We start from the raw sequence: 19705 nt of genomic DNA, 5'->3' as shown, positions 1-19705 counted from the left end.
AGGATCTTATCAGTAAATTATTAGAACATCTAATTTCCTCTTATCTTTGTCATCCAAAGCACAGAAAAACATAAGGAAAACATAGACTTTAAGCAGCTCTTACAGTTTAGTGAGTAAAAGATATCTGCCCTCAAATTCTGCTGCTGATAGTCAGTAACTTCTATAATTTGAAGTATTACAATAAACACATATTAAGAAATGTTAAAACATTCTGTTCAGTTATATAATAGGCATTTAATTTTTTAGGGGTTCATTCTCTTTGAGCTGATTTTGATTGCTGTAGTGGAGTTGTTGTAGATTAAATCAGAAATTGGAAAATTATTCTAACTATGGAAATGGTATTCACCCACCAGTTCCAATATCTTATTGCTGCCTTCTGGTTTTGCTATAGCTGATTGCTTACAGAAGTAGTTGGTTGTTATATAAGAATATTAAATGATCAAAAATCTGTCTCATCCTTGTTAAACTGTTCTAATGCCAAGTCACGTTCTTGTTCACATTCACGTTAACTGAAAAGGGTTCATGTTTCTATTGAGTTTGTATATAATGGGCTTTCAATTTCTTAGGGCAGCTTCAACTAGAAGGAATTTTGTATTGTCAATTCTGTCCTAAATTCTATCCTAAATGAACATACTCTGATTGTAACCAAGTTCGTTTTTAAGCTTTGTAGGATGTATAATACTGAGCTTGTAAGTATCCTACTAGAAGAGATGTCTTCCAGACCAGAAATTTTCCTACATTTTCTTAATTTCATCTTTCAGCTCCCTAACTTCAAGCATACAGTTTTTGGGAGACCATAGTGATAAACAACCAAATTCAGTTAAGTGCTTGACATAGCCTTCATATAGTGATTTGTGATTATTTACAAGGTGATATCAACAATGGCATTTTCTGTGGGAGAGGGATTGTGCTGAATGTGTTTTCAAGTGGTTAAGTCAGTTGCCATTATCCTGAACATTAACTTCCAGCCTGTCTGGTGACTACTGCTGGTTGTGTATTTCTTGTTAGAAAGCTGTAGGTCTTTGAAATTCCTTGTTGTGACTTTGTTCAGAAGAACCCAGTGTAAGAGGTGTTCGTGTACTTGCAAAGGTCACAAATATCCATCCATTTATCCCTCACCCCAACAAACACTAAGGGCCAGTTTTGTTGTCTTACAAAGAAAAGAAAAACCACTAACTTGTCACTTTTCTCACTGAGCAGGGCCAAGTAAATAGAACTTGAAGTTAGGTGAAAAAGGAATGGTAGATATTAGTATGTTCAAACTCAAGCCTTTCAGGATAATTTACAGTTGTGTCCTGTGCCCTTATAATTGCAAAATTATAAAACCCTGAAGTATCAATTTCTGAAACCTCATTTTCTGCAGTTAGAATTGGTAATTCATTTTTAATTGAGCAAGTTATAGAAAAGAAATTTTATGTTTTTTGCAGTACAGTGAGCCATCTCTGTCAAGTATCTAAAATAAAAGAAGCAATCACACATAAGTTGTTTCTTTCTGTGCTCTTTTTGTTTCCACTTATGAAAAGTCCAATAAAAAAATAAATTCTATCTTACTTTTCATAGAAGACATTTAATTAACTTACTACACATGCAATTTGACTATGAACCTTTGGCAGCAATATTAGAAAGTATTTCTAAATCATGTAAAATCATAAAATAATTTCTTTACAAAAATTAATGAAATTTCTAATACGTAATGGTCTTGATACTGGACGTTGTGTAGTAGGATAAATTCTAGCATACATTACTTACATGTAGCAGATAATGCACTTCTGTTTTGTTTCCTCTTCAGTGCTGTGCTTTGCTTCAGATTCTGGTGTAGTGTGGAAGCACGCTGCACACTTGACTGTGCTTTCTGTAATGTTAAGGCTGAGTTTGAATGGGAAAAATAATTCATGCTTTTATGGTTTAGCGTATACACTGTAGCTGTCAGAGCAGAAAGCTGCTTCATGTAATTGGACCATGCAGACTAGAAAATTAATTCCTAAATCAGTTTATTCCAGGAAAGTGTTTTACCTTTCTACTATATAGAACTGGTCTGATTAGTTAAATTTAACCTAGTAAAATGAAATAATTCTTATTGACAACAGCAGGTACGAAAAATTCAAAATTAGCATATAATGCTAATTTCATTTTTTAATCTCAGTGTATTAATAATGAATTTCCTTTTGGCATTCAGTTAGTTCACTTAAAATCTCAACAGAATATGGAATGTGAAATTAAAATTTTTACAAATAGAAATAATACTTCAAAATGAATCTTTATATATCACCCCTCCTTTTAAATGGTACTTGCAGATGCTTGTGGTACCACTGCGCATTAAGTATTTACAACTTAGGAAGAGAGTGTGTACAATTTTCTTTTCTCTCAAGACTTATCTCCTTCTTTTTACAGATGGTATCTTCAGTGATATTCATCATTCCTTCTTTCAGACTACATAATACAGTACCAGCAGGAGTATTTAAATAAGCATAGTAAATGGGAAATCTGTTTTCTTCTACGTTCTTTTTCATACAAAATCTGGCAGCTATTTTCATGTATTTGAATAATTTAAAATTTTTATTACATGTATGTTAGATAAGAGTCTATAGAAAATCTTAATATTAGTATATATTCTCAGTAATTGAATAATACCACCTTAAATAACAATTTCCCCCCCATATTTAGTGTTTAGAAAGAGCCATGAAGTTTGCATTTGAAGAGTTCCATCTCTGGTATCAGTTTGCATTGTCCTTGATGGCAGCAGGAAAAGTAAGTCTGAATTTTTTCAAATAATTCTTGTATTGATGGCATTTGATAACAATATTTAGCACTTAAATAATTTTCATCTGTAGTGTTTTTGCAAATAATTCTAATCCTTGAATCAACTAAGTATGCCATAGGTCTGAATTTATTCCGAGTGCTGTACAATGAATGTTGTTATTTGAATAGTTTCTAACTTAGGTGATGATAACAACTATCTTGCCAATAATCTTAAAATAAGCTGATTGAATACAAGCAGTGATTATACTAGATTCTATTATCCTGTAAAACTTGTTTAAGTGTGCTTTTGATGACTTAATTTATTTTATACTTAGGTACAAATTAATGCTGATTCGTGACGCTCTTCCTTTTTTTTTCCCTTTGGAAATTTGTGACTTTATCTTCTTTAATATTGCTGCCTTTGAGACTGTATACTGTGCAACTAATGGATTTTTAAAAAAATTTATAGAAACTAGGAACTTAACTTCGAGATGCAATTCTGTTTTCAGTTCTTTTTGCTTTTTGCCATTATGTTACAGAAAATACATTCATTATGTAATGTAAACAACTAATTTTCTAAAATATCATTCCCAGTGGGGATATTTCACTTATTTTAAGAATGGGGCAAAGGAATGTATTTTCCTTAGAAGATATTGTATTTTAGAGGCACATGGGTTCTGAAGAGACTTGGTTCTTTTTCCAACTCTATTTACTTTGAGTTATCTTCCAAACTCTGTTTGGATGGAGGTAAATAAGTTAAAGAGGAGCAGTGCTATTCTCTTATATCAGACCTATTCCTGTGTGCTGTTTTAACTCCCAAAGAACACTAAAACACTGCTTGTTTAGAAAACTCTGTCCCATTCCTTCTCTTTCATTTGCCTGGCTCAAATGCTGTGAGTTTGCAGGCCTAGCAAAATTTTAAATGCATCTGCAATCTCTGTTGTGAATTGTGTACCACTGGAATTACATTCTTAGCAGACATTTCTCTGGGGATGCTTAATGAAAGTTGGTAGGAGTTAAATAACAATAGCAGTGCCCCAAGTCTTGTCTTTTCACTGGCTTGAGGAGCTTTGACCAACTGTGTAGTAATGCCAACAAAATGTGTAGTAATGTCTCCTTCACAAAGGAAAAATGTAGTAAATGGTGGAAACAGGAATCTTCTATCTGTGAAACATATTTATGTTTTTAGTAATTTAAATGGAAAATGTTTTAAACAGTCTGCTCGAGCTGTTAAAGTCTTGAAGGAATGTATACGTTTGAAACCAGATGATGCAACTATTCCACTCCTTGCTGCAAAGCTCTGCATGGGATCTCTGCACTGGGTAAGCTTTTCCCTCTGTCTTTTCAGCAAGAACTGTACTAAAATCTTGATTTAGAGATGTAGCAAAGACTTTTGCACAGTGACTACATGCACTTGGGCATATCTAAAAACACAGCATGGATATGTATATGCACATGTACATCCCTGTTTGAATGGCTAATTTGAAATACTTGCCAGTGGTTATGTTTATCAAGGTAGCATATTCTGATACTGGTTTAAGACATAGCTTAAAATATATGGTAATTGAAACATTGGATCAAAAATGCAAGATATAATTATATTATTTTCTGCAAGAGGAAAATAACTTTCTGGAAGATAATGAGCCAAATCTCTTATAATCAAGAGACTCTTCAGGTGATATCATGTTTGCAGGCAACTGTGGTTTATGAATTTGTAGTAGGGACAATTGGGTATTTTAGATAAACTTGAAATGGGTCTATCGGTACAAAAATCATTAAAGTGATCGAAGATCATCATGTTGTTTTCAAGATAGTTGTGTAATTTTTAGAAGAATGAGTATATTTAAAAAAGAAAGAAAAGAGAAGAGAAAGGTCACATGTAGAAATTGAGAAAGTGGTGTAGTAGCACAAACATGACTTGTTGAGGCTGACAAAATACAGCCCTAATTAAGGTATATCCTAGTTCTGTAAGTTGTTCTCTATGGATTGAGTCCATATGGAGTAGCTTACTGTACTTAGCATTTACAGTCACTGGAATGGATTCAGATGGGCTTTTTTTCCTTTCTAGATTATTAAATAGTGTGTTAGCATGGCAGTTAAACCTTGATTTTTTACGTGTTTCTCGGTTTATGAGTTTGGATCCATTCAGCAATGCAGTATTCGAGGCAGAGTTCTGCATGGATATACTGTTTTTTTTACAGGTTTAGAGCCATAGTTCTTGTGATTGATTTTTCTAAATAGATGGTTCATGGGTCAAGAACTCTATTTATAAAGTGCAAAAATGGTAGTTGGCATATATGGACCAGAAATACCTTTTTTATTAAAAAAAAAAAAAAGAAAAAAAGAAAAAAGGCAAAAGCACAGTAAGTGTGCTTTTTGCCAGATTTCTCTCAGTCATAGGAATAGGCTTAAAATCTGCGATATTTACTCAGTATTTAGCAAGAAACGTAAGTCTAATGGAAAATGAAATATTCCTTCAAAGCAATCATGTCTGAAATTTTAACAAGTTCAGTGTGCATAATACACATTCTGAGCATTCTTATCATTATACTGTAAGATTTAGCTAGTTTTTGACTTATGTGGATGTTTTGTAATATTTTCAGTTGGAAGAAGCTGAAAGATTTGCCAAAGCAGTTGTTGATCTTGGGGACAAAACGTCAGAGTTCAAAGCAAAAGGCTACTTGGCACTGGGATTGACTTACAGTCTGCAGGCCACTGATGGTAAGATGGGAATAAGCATTCACATTTGGAAATTCCCATGCTGCCTAAAAAAGGCTACCTGGCAGAATGGTAGACATTAAAGCTTCTGTGTGAAACCATTTTTTCAGTCAATGTATTAAAGCTTCTTCAGTTAGTGTGTGGAATGATATCTCATCATCGTTTGCATCACTGATTAAATATATCCTTTTTAGCATCTTTGCGAGGGGTGCAAGAGGTCTTGCAGAGAAAGGCTCTTCTTGCATTTCAGAGGTGAGTGGGTGTTGATCTTTCCATTTTCTCCTGCTATATGTAGTGCAAAGCTTTTGTTATATGCTAAAAAGAGAGACTTGTAAAAGATCATATAGTGACAACTTCACCTCTGGGAGTCTCCCATCATGAGAACAGAATGTATTTCTTTAGCATTTATTTCCATCATTTTCTGCCAACATTATCCAAATTGATTTATAAGGATTTCCTTTTATTTAAAGATATTTGTGTTGCTCTCTAGTATAAAATATTTGCTCAAATATTCTGATCTAGATGGAAAAAAACACACAATGTAAGATTTCAAGTAGTGGTTCAATGAGATAGTGTTTCTAAGAGCTGTCCACTGATCAGATTGTATTGGAGGCCTTTGCAATTATTTCTGTAGAAGCAGAGCAATAATTGAGGCCATGCTGCTGGGGCTGAGGGGTGAAGTGCAGGTTTTGAAATAGTAAGCAAGGGGAAAATGAAAATTCTATCTGGAAATGTAACAGTGTAGGCAATGACAGTGCAAATGTCATCTTCCAAGTGCATTACCTGGAAGCAGTGCCATTGGAGATGACAGTAGTTCATTCTCATGGACTCTGCAAACGAAATGACAATAAACAGATGAATGAGAACATTTCTACCCTAATTATAGAAGAAACAAATCTTTATGACAAAACTGGCAAAAGTGCTGCAGCATCTAAAGTATGTCTTTTATGTTTATATACCCTTGAAAACCCTTCTTTGCTGAGATAAGCCTAGATGTAGGGAAACAGTTTTGTGCATTAATATGAAAATGAATTTCTGCCTTTTTTGGTGGTGATTTTCTATCTGAGGGTATAGGGTTGAAAAAGTGTTTTGCGGGTAACTTTAGAGTGAGGCTGGTATGTGTTGGTCCTTCTTTTTTCTGTCTTGTCTTAGTAATTCCTCTGTATGTAAATATGTTTCAACATCCCTTTGCTCTTCTCTTCCCTAGTGGTTTTAGTTAGTTTTTTTCCTACTTCTGGCTAGTAAAAGTGCATTGCCAGGTCATGTAAATATTGATTTTCTTATCAATGAAATTACTCTTTCTCAGTCTCTGTTCAAATATTGTTGCTTGGTTGCGAGTTATGTTGTGTTTCACACAGCACACCAGTCATGCCTACTTTCTCTTACCACATCTGAATAATATAAGTTTTCCAGGAGATGGAAGTTGGATTTTCTGTCTTCTACCAGTTTATAAAGCAAGCAGCCTGTACTGGACTCAGTATTTTGATCTGCCTTTTTTTTTTAATATTTATTTTGTGGATTTTTAAGATCACCTGACTAGAGGGCCAGTTCCTGAAGAAACAGAGGTCCTGAAGAAATACAATTACATTTTGCACCCTTGCCTGAGCCAGATTTTAAGGCTTACCAATTTGTGATGGTGGCCATTCAAGAAGGTGCTTGTTGCTCTCTTCATGCAGTACTGAGGGGGTGTTTGTTTCACTAATTTTTTTTTTTTTTTAATTTTGGATGACTTTCAGTGCTTTTCCTGTGATTGGTGTGAAATGAAGTTTCACAGAACTTACCAAATGGTAGATAGATAGTAACAGCTTTATTCTTTCACTATCTGAAGCTTGGGTGACTGAAGAAGTGCTAGGTAAAAATCTCTTGTTCTTGTTAATATTGCTTAATTTGTGAATTTAAGTTTAAAAAATGACTGGTCCTGGGCCCTGATAGACTTTACCTGTGCATCTAGTTTCCAATTTAAAGGTGAAAATAACAAAATATGGAGCAGTCCCCTAATATCTTAAAATTTATTGAAGCATGTTGGGGGTAGTTACTACGCTAATGGACGTGTACAGCTGTTTGGACTTGAGAAGACAGAAATCCACAGGTCAGAAGCAGAAGGTTCTCTGTGGTTTTAGTGGTTTAAAGGTCAATTTTGATGATTCCTCCCAACAGAAGTGACACGCTAGACATTCCAAAGATGATTATTGCACATTATAGCTCTAAATGTGACTCTGTTAAAAAAATGCAACAAATGTAAATAAAAAAATAGTTCCAGGCTTCCTGCCCAGTACTTACTACACATCATTTTGGGGTACAGCCATAATATGTTTTTTTGTCCTTATGCTCAAGCATCCCCTGCTAAAAAGCTCTTATCTTGCAGCAGAAAGATTGTATTACAGGGGGAAATAGGAGAGTGTCAATTTCCATAGGACAGGAAAATTACTAAGACTCAAAGTGTGCATTTGACCAAAATATGAAATAGAAGAGAACAAACATAATTTTTTTGAAGGTGGAAAAAAGTTGATATACTTCATCTCCTTAAAAGCATGGTGTTCTTGGGAATTCATGTTTGGATTTTTTTCCTTTCTTTTCTGTGAGAAAACTTCATTTAATGAAATTTTCTTATAAATATTTTAGGTAATGACATCTAGTGTTTGTTTAAGAGTATAATTTATTTGAAGAAATATTTTGTATTAAATATTTATTTTTTAAGATTTAAGTTAAGAAATTACATAATTATTTTCTATTAAAAATGATTTTTCATGTCTCAAGGTGCTTCCTTTAAATCAAGGATTATTGAGAAGTATAAGAAAAGTAGCTGAAATGACCACTTATATCAAAATATGAGTATACATGTAGTGAAGATATATGAATATGAATAAATTAATATATATGCATTTATGGGTATATCTAACCTTTCTGAACAGAGGGAAAATTCATTTTTTTGTTTTGTTTCTTTTTAAGGGCTCACAGTTTGTCTCCAATGGATCATCTGGCAGCATTTTACTTGGCACTGCAGCTTGCCATATCCAGACAGGTTAGTTATGTTTTAAAAGTGCAGCGTCATGCTGTCATATGAAGGTTAGAGTTTGTATCTGTTGATGAATACAGATGAAGATTTCTTCAATTAAAACCTGGTTTTCCTTGTGCATATATATACACGGAAAAAATCCTGAAATAGTCTCTTCAAACACCTTCAGTCTTATGCAATTCTGCAGACTTCTGACAATATTTCCAGTTATAGGATCAGAAATAAGACAGAAATAATTCCACTTCAGCGTTTATGTTGCTAGACAGAGAAAGCAAAAGTTGGTTTTTACAGTATTTTTACCTATTATGTAGGTCTGATCTCTGCTCAGATCCTGGAGAGTGGAGCTCTTGAATCTAGTCTTTAATGATCTTGCCACTGCTATACCTTGAGTACCTGCTAATATCTGTGCCCTTCCTGAATTCCTGTGTGAGGCTTGGTTATTGTGGACAACATTACAAAACCGTGTTTTAGAAAAGTGGAAAGTATTTTAATGCCATAAAAGAGATCAGAGCTTAGTCCAGGTTGTACAGCTGTTACATTTAAGGCTTTCTACCATATATATAATGAATTTGGATAATACGGAACTGCTTTCTGTATATCATGGTAAGCCTCTTCTGATGTCATGTTTATTTCAGAAAGTAGCCCTGAGCACAGTTATTTACATTCTATAGTGACTACTTTTCATTGCTAATGAGTAGCACAGAACTTGGACTATGTCATGTTAGAGTGGAATGGATTGTCACTTTAGTAGCACAAAATATTTTTGAGGAGCAGGCTATGACTCTATACAGTCTGAATTCCAAAATTCTTGTGTTGCTTAATTAAATTTCTTGGTTTTAACACTTACTGTGTTTACTTTAAAAAAAAACTCAGGCAGCTGAGGAGATAATGAAATTCTACATAAAGAAAAGTTACTGTTGCTGCCTAACTGTACATTTCAGTTAAGCATTACAATTAAAATATTTTCAAAATCATATAGCAGTACAGCCAGGATTTGAAAGAGAATATTTTAAGGGGCTGAAGGTAACTGTTTTATAGAAACATGTATCTTACTTTCCAGGTTAATATGTTATTTAATTTTCAATGTTCACTGTAGAACATCAGGTCCATTTTGAATTTCTGAGTAGTGTCTTGCAGGAGTGTATGGAATTCTGCATGTTACTTGGGTGAGCATTTTGAAAATTTTATGGATGACAATCAAGTAAAAGGCAATACTTCTAATAGTGGTGCTTTATTTTTCTGCCTTTTTTTATTTTTTTAAATCAGATACCAGAAGCTTTGGGTTACGTTCGTCAGGCTCTGCAACTACAAGGAGATGATGCCAACTCTCTTCATCTCCTTGCACTCTTGCTATCAGCCCAGAAACACTATCATGATGCTTTGAATATCATTGATATGGCCTTGAGTGAATATCCAGAAAATTTTATGTGAGTGAATATCATCTTTCCTTTCTACGCTTTCTCTCGTATTTATTTTTCCTGGATTTTCATCGCATTCATTTCAAGAGGGGATGATTTTTTTTCCAGCAGTCTTCTTTCCTGCCCATTTATTGCAGTCTGCCTTATTATAGGCTTGTTAAACAGTGATAAAGGATTTGATTTGGAAGGGAGATTAGAACTGGGTAGTTGATCTTACTTTGTTTTTTTCTACAGCTATGTAGATAAATTCTCACTGTTGCATGCTTTGTAGTATGTTTGTATCTTCCATTTTATGCAGTATTGCAAGAAGGATAAACAGGACTTTACTGTTAGCTAGGATAGATTTATCCCATCCTATGGATAACTCCATGGATATTGTATGAATCTATTTTGTAAAATACATCATAAAATAGAGAATCTCGTTTGCTTAGATAATAGATAATAACAGTCATCTGGAGTTGGCTGATGGACAACTAAATAAGTGAACAGGGAGAAGCATGTTTGCTAGATGTTCTCTTGTTTAAGAAAGAAGTCATTCTTTCTGTTTATTTTTCATGTTAAGTACATCTTAACATACATTTGAATTTTGTACTTTTGTGTGGGGTTTGTTGTTGCTGTTGTTTTTTTTGGTGTTTGTGGGGTTTTTGTTTTGTTTTGGTTTTGATTGGTTGGTTGGTTTTTTTTGAAATTTATTTTCTTATGAAAATATAGTAAAATTCTTTATAGGAAAATCTCTCAGGGACAGCTTCCATTAATTTCCAGTCTTCCACTTTGATGCTTTACCAGTTGTCACTAAGGCTGTAATCCATATTACACGTATCCTACAGGCTTATTTGTACAATTTTTTTAATTACTTCATTCTTACCTTTTATGTCATAATATATGAAATATACCATAATATATACCAGCCTGTGTAATATATTTTTATTATATCAGCCTACCAGAAAAACACGATTTCTTTAAATATTGTTCATTTGAAAATAGAAACCATAGTGGTTTTCCTTCCTGTTCCTTGACATTTCATGTCTCCATTTGACTGTCTCTATAAGGTACTGTTGCCTTTTTCCTCACAAATCTGACCAGAACCTCTGTTGATATCACCTCTTGTCAGAACTTCCGTAGCTTGCAGCCAGTTCTGTGCAAAGGCTTTTGTTGTCTTTTGCTGTATTTCACTTCCTAGTTTATCTACACACCTATGACTTGTCTCGGTTCTTATCAGGGGCTTCTATACGTGTTTCACAATTTCAGAACTATGTTGCAGTTTCTCTTTCTAATCTGTTACTGACAAGTCCCTCAGTCCTGAGGAAAGCATGAAGTCAAGGTCTGAGGGGCAAATGAAGTATCAGCTTCCTAATTTTATACTCCATTATTAAGACAAATATGTTCAAAGCACTTTGACTGTCATCTTCTGTCTGTTCTCATTTCATCTTCTGCCACTTAGTGGCATCTGCAACTGCTATGTGTCTCAGAGTAGTAATAGTCCAGAAGTTTTTCTGAAACTGTGATTTCAGAACTCCTTATTGTTATGAGTGAACTCCCAATTATATTCATCTCTGTTGTAATGAGAGAACAAGAGTTCATTCAGTAAAATGTTTAAAAATACTCTTCTGAGTATTCAGAAGGTATTTATGGGTTTTTCAAATGTGGTTCATGGCTTTTCCATAGTAGTTTATACTGCAACTCTGGTTAAACATGTTGTCTGAGACTGATCTTTGTATTAATGTATGTATATATATTAATCATACAGGTCATTATAGTGGTTCTACATTGGTCCTATTGTATAATACAGATTCAGTGGTGATACAGTGTACTGCATTACAGTGTACTGGTACAGATCAGGGAATTTCTGAGGAATGTCTTGGCAGTAGGAATCACTATCAGATGCTGAAGAATCCAAGGTGAAACAGTTAAATGTATCTCTAGAAAGTCTCTCAGAGTCTTGTATTTAGTGCTGTCAAGTTGCCAGAGAAGTTGAAAATATGATTGAGATTTCTTGTCTGCTCTCTGCAATTGATACTGACAGTCAGACAGGCACATCTGGTCAATAATATAAATTTGGATTGATTCTATCATGTAACTGGGTTATTTTTGCAAGGATTTATCAGCTTTTGAAAACTATATGTGGTGTTCTTGAAATGGTTGACAAATGTGCATGTGTCTATATAATACAAAACATAGCTGTTTAGTGTATTGCTGAGTCCATGTTCTTTTGGCAACTTCTATAAACAATACAATCTCATGATATTTCCTAGTAGATTGGAAAGAGATCCTCTTGTGTTCCTCTACAGCTTGCTAATTTTTAGATACACTGAAACATTTCATTATTCACCTGTGGTGCTTTATTGGGTTTTGTAAACACTTCGGGTATCTTTATGCTTTATCTTTCAATTATGTCTGCATTCCAGTGAGCTAAATACTACAAGAGTTCTCTTGGTATTCTTTGTATTTCTGACAGGATCCTTTACCCCAGCTTTATGCAAATCGATGCTGTGATGGCTCTATGGCATAATAAATCTCTATACCTGGAATATTAAAACACAGTGCTTGTGATTTATTATTCCTTATTTCTTTCATTTCTTGTGCATTATTCCTATCTGCATACCTCTATGTGCTGTAATTGCACTGCTGCACTGAGTACTACTGTTCTTGTTCTCTTCACAGCTGTATGTTCTTTTTGTTTTGCATGTCTTTAAAAAGAATCCACATTTTCACACATTTAATACTGCAACTTCTTAAAATGACAGAGGTTGCAAGGAACTCATAGGATACATCATGAATCATGAATCAGAGAAGCAGCTACTTTCCATCACTCTTGTGTTGTAATCAATTAGTAAATATGTTGTCTGTCAGTTTTTGACATTTGAAAACCTGGTGCATTCCTGGAGTTCATGTTTGATATTTGAAGTGCACAGCAAGCATATCTTTGGATCTGCAATTAATAATAACCTTCCTGCACTATAAATCTAGAGAGCTGGCCAATCAGATCATGATTTTGCCCTGGGCATCTTAGTAGAAAGAAATTCCTCAGAGCTAAATAATTCTGTCCCATCATTGTCTAAAGGAGTGGAGACAATGAGTAAACACCCTGGGCTGTTAGCAGCAAGGTACAGCTTTTTATAGAGCTGATGGTTTCTCCTGTATTAATTTTATTGGCAGCATAAACATGCAGTTTGTTCTGAGTTCTGAATAGGTATTGGGAAAACTATTGGCAAAAATCTAAGAAACCTGTAAAATTGAAATAGATATGTAATAATGTTTTTTCACAGAAAAATTTTGAAATACGTGAAGTATTTTGAAAATAATGAAATTTTTTATATACACACATACACATTTGTCAACCATATTTGCTGAATATTTATAGCACTATTTTTTTCAAACTTTTTGTAGGCTTTAATTGCTAGCTTCCTTATAAAGACATCAGCTATGTGAATAGAATCAATCTCCTTTTAAATGCTGGCTAATCTTTGAAGCCTTCTGCAATCTGAACATGCTTTAATCTGGGGACAAAAAGATCTCTAGACAAAAGGCTACTGAACAGATTAAGATACTGAAAAGATCATGAATATTGTACTCAGTATCAGTACTGAAATGGGTGGGAATAACGTGCCAACACTAATAAACCTCAATAGGTAATCCCAATCAGGTGTTACTGTGTTTGTGAAGTTCACTTTTTCTCCAGCTTGACAGGATGTTAACCCACAAATGATGCAGCTCAGAGTCCTAACCATGAAACTATGTGGGAAGCTGAGTGAGATGATGCCTTTCTCCTCCTGTAACAGAAGCAGAGATGTGCTGACCTGAATGCAAAGAGACTAGGCAGGATGGAGCCACAATACATCCTAAATTGCTAAAGTACTTAGCCATGAGTGGGGCTTCAGGTCTAAGTAGCTTGGATTTTCCTTGAGTTTTATTTTTATTAATCCAGTGATTTCAATTCTGAATGTGTAAGCAGTCCCAGAGGGTGTGCATTGCAGTCTGAGGGTGTGTTCAAGGTGATGCAAGATAACAGTGGTTGCATTGCACTGGTTCATGCTGGGCTTGCATTTCTCACACAATATATATCATACATGAGCAATTACCTGAGCAGCCTTATTTACAATATTTACAATATTCCCTCTTTTTTTTTTATCTGCTTGTTACAAGGAATATGTATTTTAGTAGTGTATTTAACGATGTGAAATCTTGAAGCAACACTTCTGTCTGTTTTTAATTCATGATTAGTCAAAAGTAGGTTCTCAGTCAAGAGAGACAGAGTCAGGTTTCTTAGCAAAGTACTTGGGATATTGTTTTCTTAATTTTAACTGCTTGGGGTTCCCTTATTTCAAATGCTGGGGCACTTCAAGATGAATATAATGCCTACAATTAATGTAATTAGGCAAAATAAATAGTAAATTGCTAATTTTATGCTGAAAATTGGAACTGCAATGGATAGCAGCTGACAAGCTTTTAAAGTAGCAGAAGCAGGGAACAGCAGATGGGTTATTTGAGGAGTGCAACCATGTTATTTTAATGTTAAGTACACTCAAAAAGGAAAGGCATATGGTAACAGGTTTGAAGACAACTGAAGACTTAGTTCACAGTTTAAACATTTACATTTCTTGAAGTGTGATGGAAATTTTTTTTCTTCCAAGAATATTTCACAGAAGCATCAGGCCAATATGTCACTCCTCTGAAAACTATTAAATCTTTTCCTTCCTGACCCCCAAGGGCTCTTTTGAGCTACATTAGATTTCCCAGGATCACAGGGCCTTTTAACATTCTTCTCAGTTGAGTAAGTAACAAACTTGTTTCCTTCTTGGAGATGTCCAGGTGGGCATAAAAAAAGAACTGGTTGGTACAGGCAGTGTAGGACGATACATATACACTGATGTTTTTTGGGGCAGGAACATATTTATCAACTGAAGGAAACAGACTACCCTATTCTGCTTTCCCAAGGTCAGTTGTAGTTGCACTGCAGTGTGTGGTGCTGATAAAACTTGAACTTTTGTGGGGTTTTATCTTGATAAATAGAACACTGGAAATTATTTGAGGAAAGAATGATAATATAGGATTGGACAAGAAGTAGTGGTGTGCTATGCTTGCCAAAATAATGTCTTTCAGGTTTGTGTATGCATTCTTGTCAGTATTTGACAACATGAATTTTCAAATCCATTCCATTTGGATCCTGTTTATATTGGGAGTTAAATGAATTAGTTCTCAGGAATGATTTTTCTGTAAGACATGAAACACAGTACCATTTGCCTGTGTTTTTTTCTTTTTGTCTTGGGCTCTTCTACCTCACTCCCCCATCCCTCTTCCTCTTTGGTTGTAGTTACATGCTTTTACTGAATGGTCCATTAAAAAAGACATTGTTGATAGGTAGATATTACTTTATGTAACAAATTGGTCATTGGCCTCAGGGTCTTATCCCTGAATTATGTTTGCTAGGCTGTAGATTCTTTGAAACTTGATTGAAAGAGTCCCAGTTGGGGTCATGAGCTGGCTGCTGCAGGGAATTCAAGGCAGGCAAACAAAAAGTTTTCAAGTATAACTAATTTGTTCTGGCTTTAGTCAGAAACTATCTTCATTGCAGTTTAGAGATCTACATTTTCTTAAGGACACTGAGTTCATAATATGGAATACAGTATACATACACTGCACCAAAAATTACAGGTCTGACTGCTTCGGAAACAAATATATGGGGAATAATAGGGTGCAAGAAAGGCCATCCAATGGATACCAAATATACTCATCCATGATATTCACAAAATTGTGTTATTTTGGTGCTTGAGGGCTGGTTTTGTTGCTTCTTTTGCTTTTTTAGACTCATGCTTCAAATAGCAATCTGAACAGCTTCGTTACTTCATCCATATTTCTGTGTGTATATGGGCTTCCCAGTACCTGGGATCTGTGTAGCTGATGTTGGAGGTTTGGTGATTGACTGAGAAACAGTTTAGGATGTTATTTTTTTATTAAGTTGAATGCTTTTCTGAAGTTTTTACAAAAATTAAGTTTGTTTGCTTGACCTCCCGTTGCTAGTGTTGGGCATTTCATTTCAAGGTACTTAAAAATGATGATTTTTCATGTTTTATAATGAACTCTTTATGTCTTTCCTGATAATAGAACTCTCCTTGAATGCTCAAAATGGAGAGACTGACTATGCAGCAGTTCACTTTGCAATTGCAGCAGATACCTCTATAAGTTTCTTTCTGTACTTTGATTACCATGGTTGCATCTAAGATGACTGAATGTATAACTAAATCCTTTATAAAACTATACGTCTTTCATAGTCTGTCTGGTTTCATGCTGTCATTCTCACAGTAGGTTAAATTTTTACAATTGTGTCATTTTGTGTTTTGGTGACAAGGCAGGTATTTGGGAGTTGAGTAATGTGAAGCTAGTTGTAAGCTTTCTACAGCAAGTGTTAAAGGGACAGCTGTCAAAACTGGAAGCTTGAATTAATAGTTTGAAGCCGGGAGGATCAAATCTTAACTCCTCTGACTGTCTACATATTAGAAGTTCCTACATTTACTTTACTTTTTATGTTAATATTGGTTTAGCTAAAGCATACCTTCCAGAAAACTTCCAACCTAGATAAGAACACATCAAAACCTGGAGAAACCATTGTAGCATGTGTTAGCTTGTTTCCAGTGTTGGAGCTGCACTCTTCATTAAGACAACATTTTTGCCTTTAATTTGATTTGATCCCTTACTGGTTTCTTTCCAGCTGTTGGTTTCTATATCATAATTTGTTAAGCCCTCTGCAATCCTGGTGACTGCAGTCTCTTGATGATAGCTTCTGTAGTAAGACCACCTCCCAACGTCCTTTCTGATAAGAGTGTCATGGTACTTGCTGTCAGTAAGGGCATTTTCTCCAGCCTTTCAGTTATTCCTTCCACTGTAGCCAGTTTTTCATCACATGTGAGCCAGAACTGCACAAAATATTTAAATGACATTTATTACATCATTATACAGAGAAACACCTGCATCACATCTCTTGGAAAGGGTTGTGTTAATTTGAGCATAATTGCTTCACTGGGGACTTTGATTCAACTACCTGTTTGCTGGCATTCTTATTTGCCTCTTGGTTAGTTATTTTTATGATGTTTTTCCACATACAGATTGAAAAGGCTGTATTTGTTCCTATAGCTATGTATTTCATTTTTAAAAAGAAATTTGGCCTGACAGCTATGAAGCTGTGCCACTGAACAGTTTCTAGACAAAATTTCCTACTGTGTTTTATAAGGATCTTTTCATTAGGGGGGTATATTACATGACAGTTAGAGTCCTGTTGGATTCAACTGAAATTCTCAATTGAAGGATTTTAAGGCAGTCAGCCCTACCTTCTTCTAATTTGCAGATCATAAACTATTGTCAAAATCTGGATTGTGAATGAGATAAACACCAGGAACTTCAGGATTTTCTTCTAATTTTAGCCTTTTCCTTCTAAACTATGTATTTATGAGTAATTAAAAGATTTTTAGAAGGGCACTTGCTCACAGCACATACTGACATAAAGAAAACTGACCATGCCAAGGTTTGGCTTGCCACCTACTTCCTCATTTCTTATGTTTCCTGTCAATCATCAGAAGTTTTCCTATGTATGCAATTGTTGAGTTCAGGAGCGATTTGCTAATACTTTATCTAGAAAGGTCAATAGTTTTAGATTCTTGCAAATAATCAATTTTGAATAGTGTTTGTTTCACCTTCATTTTGTGCATTCTGTATACTGCTTTCCCACTTCAGTTATTCTGTGGGGTCTCATAGTTAATCTGCTTTAATTTGCACAAGCAGATGACACTTATCACAGTTTGTTACAAAAATGACATCAAACTGTATGAAGTATGCATGTGAATGTAAGCTCTACATCACCATATTTATTTTTCCCTTAAATTCAGATCATCTGAAAAGAAGTCTACATTGTCTGTTAAAAAGAGTTTATTTTCAGAGTTCAGTATCTTTAGCATTACATTCTGAACCATCCTTTTTGTGATTTTTTTTTAGAGCAGAATTATTGTTAAACTAGTTAGTTTAAGATTTTAAAAGTCATATGTTTAGTCTTGGTGAGGGTATTTTTGGGGGCTGGGGGTGTTATTGGTTTGATAGTTTTTGTGGGGGTTGGGTTTTTTGGGGTTTTTTTTTTTTGCTTTTTTAGTGCTTGGTTTTAAAACCAGTGCAACTTCTTTTGAATTCTTTTAGCATTTGGGGATTTGAAGTTGTGGGATATATAAAATAAGCACTTAAAAGTGAAAAACGAAATATTGTATAACTCTGCACAGAACTGGTATTTATCACCTTCCTTTTATGCTCTCATAAGTAACAGGCTATATATCAGAATTGATTATATATCAAAGTTTATTATTCTAGTTAAGCTTTTGCAGAAATTGATGTGGTTTTCTGAGATTGGGAAGTTGTTTGATACTTTGTGTGGCTTGTTTGTTGTTTGTACCCATATTTATGGGACTCCCAGCATATTAATTATTTCCTAACATTTTTAATAATTGATTGTCATGTAAAAAATACTGTTAGCTGAAGTTACTCTTAGCAAACTCTTAAATTATTTAAAAAGGTTCTCTTAAAACTTAGTAAGTTCACTCCAAGTAAGTTAAACATAAACCAAAGTAGCGGCATTTTTAATCCTGCATTCTAAGCAAGCAGATTTGATGCATCCTTTTAAATTTTATTTTCCTAGGGTGGCTCTTAGGTTTCTCAGCAAAGCTTTTGGTGCTTTACACTATTATTTTCAATGCACATACTTTTAAGTGTTATGTACAGCTCTTCTTATCTTCTTCAAGCTCTGAACAATGTAAATTATTTGTATAATAAGAGAATAATAATGAAATTTGCTTCTAACACTAACTGAAAATAGAGCATTCTGATCAGTTTTGATCAGGATATGGGGATATGGACCCTTCAGAAGAAGTCTAGTGGAACTATGAGTTTCCTCTAGGATGTTGCTTAGTCTGAGAGACTTTAGGGAGATTCCTGATTACTACTGCATTGAGTGACAGTGCTGTAGCAGGCAGGTCTGGGGGACCCATCAGAATGTGTCATGTTGCTTGATTTGAAGAAAGGATCACAGAATGTAAGGCAAGCCTCATCCATGCAGTAGTGTATGAAATACAGATATCCAGCTATGGCTGATCCAAGCCATTGTGCTCTTGCGGTGCACAGCAGCTTGTGGAAATTGCTGACTTGATCCCAAAAGCAAAACAGCTGGTTTTAAAATTATGCTTGAGGAGAGCAATACCTGTTCACAGAAAGAACTAAGAGTTCTCAGTATTAGCAGTGTTACTTGTGACATAGCAGAGCTCAGCGTTCCATATTTCAAATTTTTGCTTCGTTCAACAAATTAGAAATACCTTCAATAGATTAGGCCAGTATGGGACAAATGAAATCCTCTTGATCTCCTGGATTTATGACGGAGTTAATATGGAAGAAAATTGGTGGTTGTAGCATCTTCAAAAAGAAACAGGCTGGATGAGAATTAGAACAATTGTATTTTGGAGAGTCATAAGTTCTTTGTTACAAATTGCACTGGTTGGCTGGTAAAGAAAGATTCATATCATAGATGAATAAATTTGTTTGCATGATTAGGAATAAAACAGTAGCAAGAACCTTGAAGGGCACAAGGCCCCTTTGTTATAATTGTCCTGTCTGTAATTTTTTTCATGAACTTACCAGTTTTATTTTAAGAATTTAGAATATTTGCACCACCTCTTCTGTGGTCTATCCAAAACAAACTGTAAGGAAGCAGTCTTTTTTACAACCTAATTATAAATTAGGAGACCCAATTCCCACCCTTAGTATTTTAATAGTTTGAATGGCCTTTAGA

General features: G+C 34.7%; 1 protein-coding gene across 4 annotated transcripts in view; it reads left to right on the top strand.

Annotated features, from left to right (window-relative positions):
* The window catches only part of TTC7B (tetratricopeptide repeat domain 7B), a 121634-nt gene that overhangs the window by 53798 nt on the left and 48131 nt on the right, over window positions 1–19705 (top strand). For all 4 annotated transcript variants that reach the window (XM_005520193.2, XM_014249778.2, XM_014249777.2 and 1 more), the window contains exons 10-15: window positions 2665–2748; window positions 3957–4061; window positions 5343–5460; window positions 5652–5709; window positions 8407–8479; window positions 9740–9900. In XM_005520193.2, the coding sequence (XP_005520250.1) occupies window positions 2665–2748; window positions 3957–4061; window positions 5343–5460; window positions 5652–5709; window positions 8407–8479; window positions 9740–9900 (599 nt within the window). The remainder of the gene's footprint in view (window positions 1–2664; window positions 2749–3956; window positions 4062–5342; window positions 5461–5651; window positions 5710–8406; window positions 8480–9739; window positions 9901–19705) is intronic.

The sequence above is a fragment of the Pseudopodoces humilis genome, chromosome 7, assembly GCF_049639895.1.
Source record: "Pseudopodoces humilis isolate 2021_Gansu_Grassland_sample_001 chromosome 7, ASM4963989v1, whole genome shotgun sequence".
NCBI classification, from domain to species: domain Eukaryota; kingdom Metazoa; phylum Chordata; class Aves; order Passeriformes; family Paridae; genus Pseudopodoces; species Pseudopodoces humilis.
This window is presented reverse-complemented; position numbering and strand designations above follow the sequence as displayed.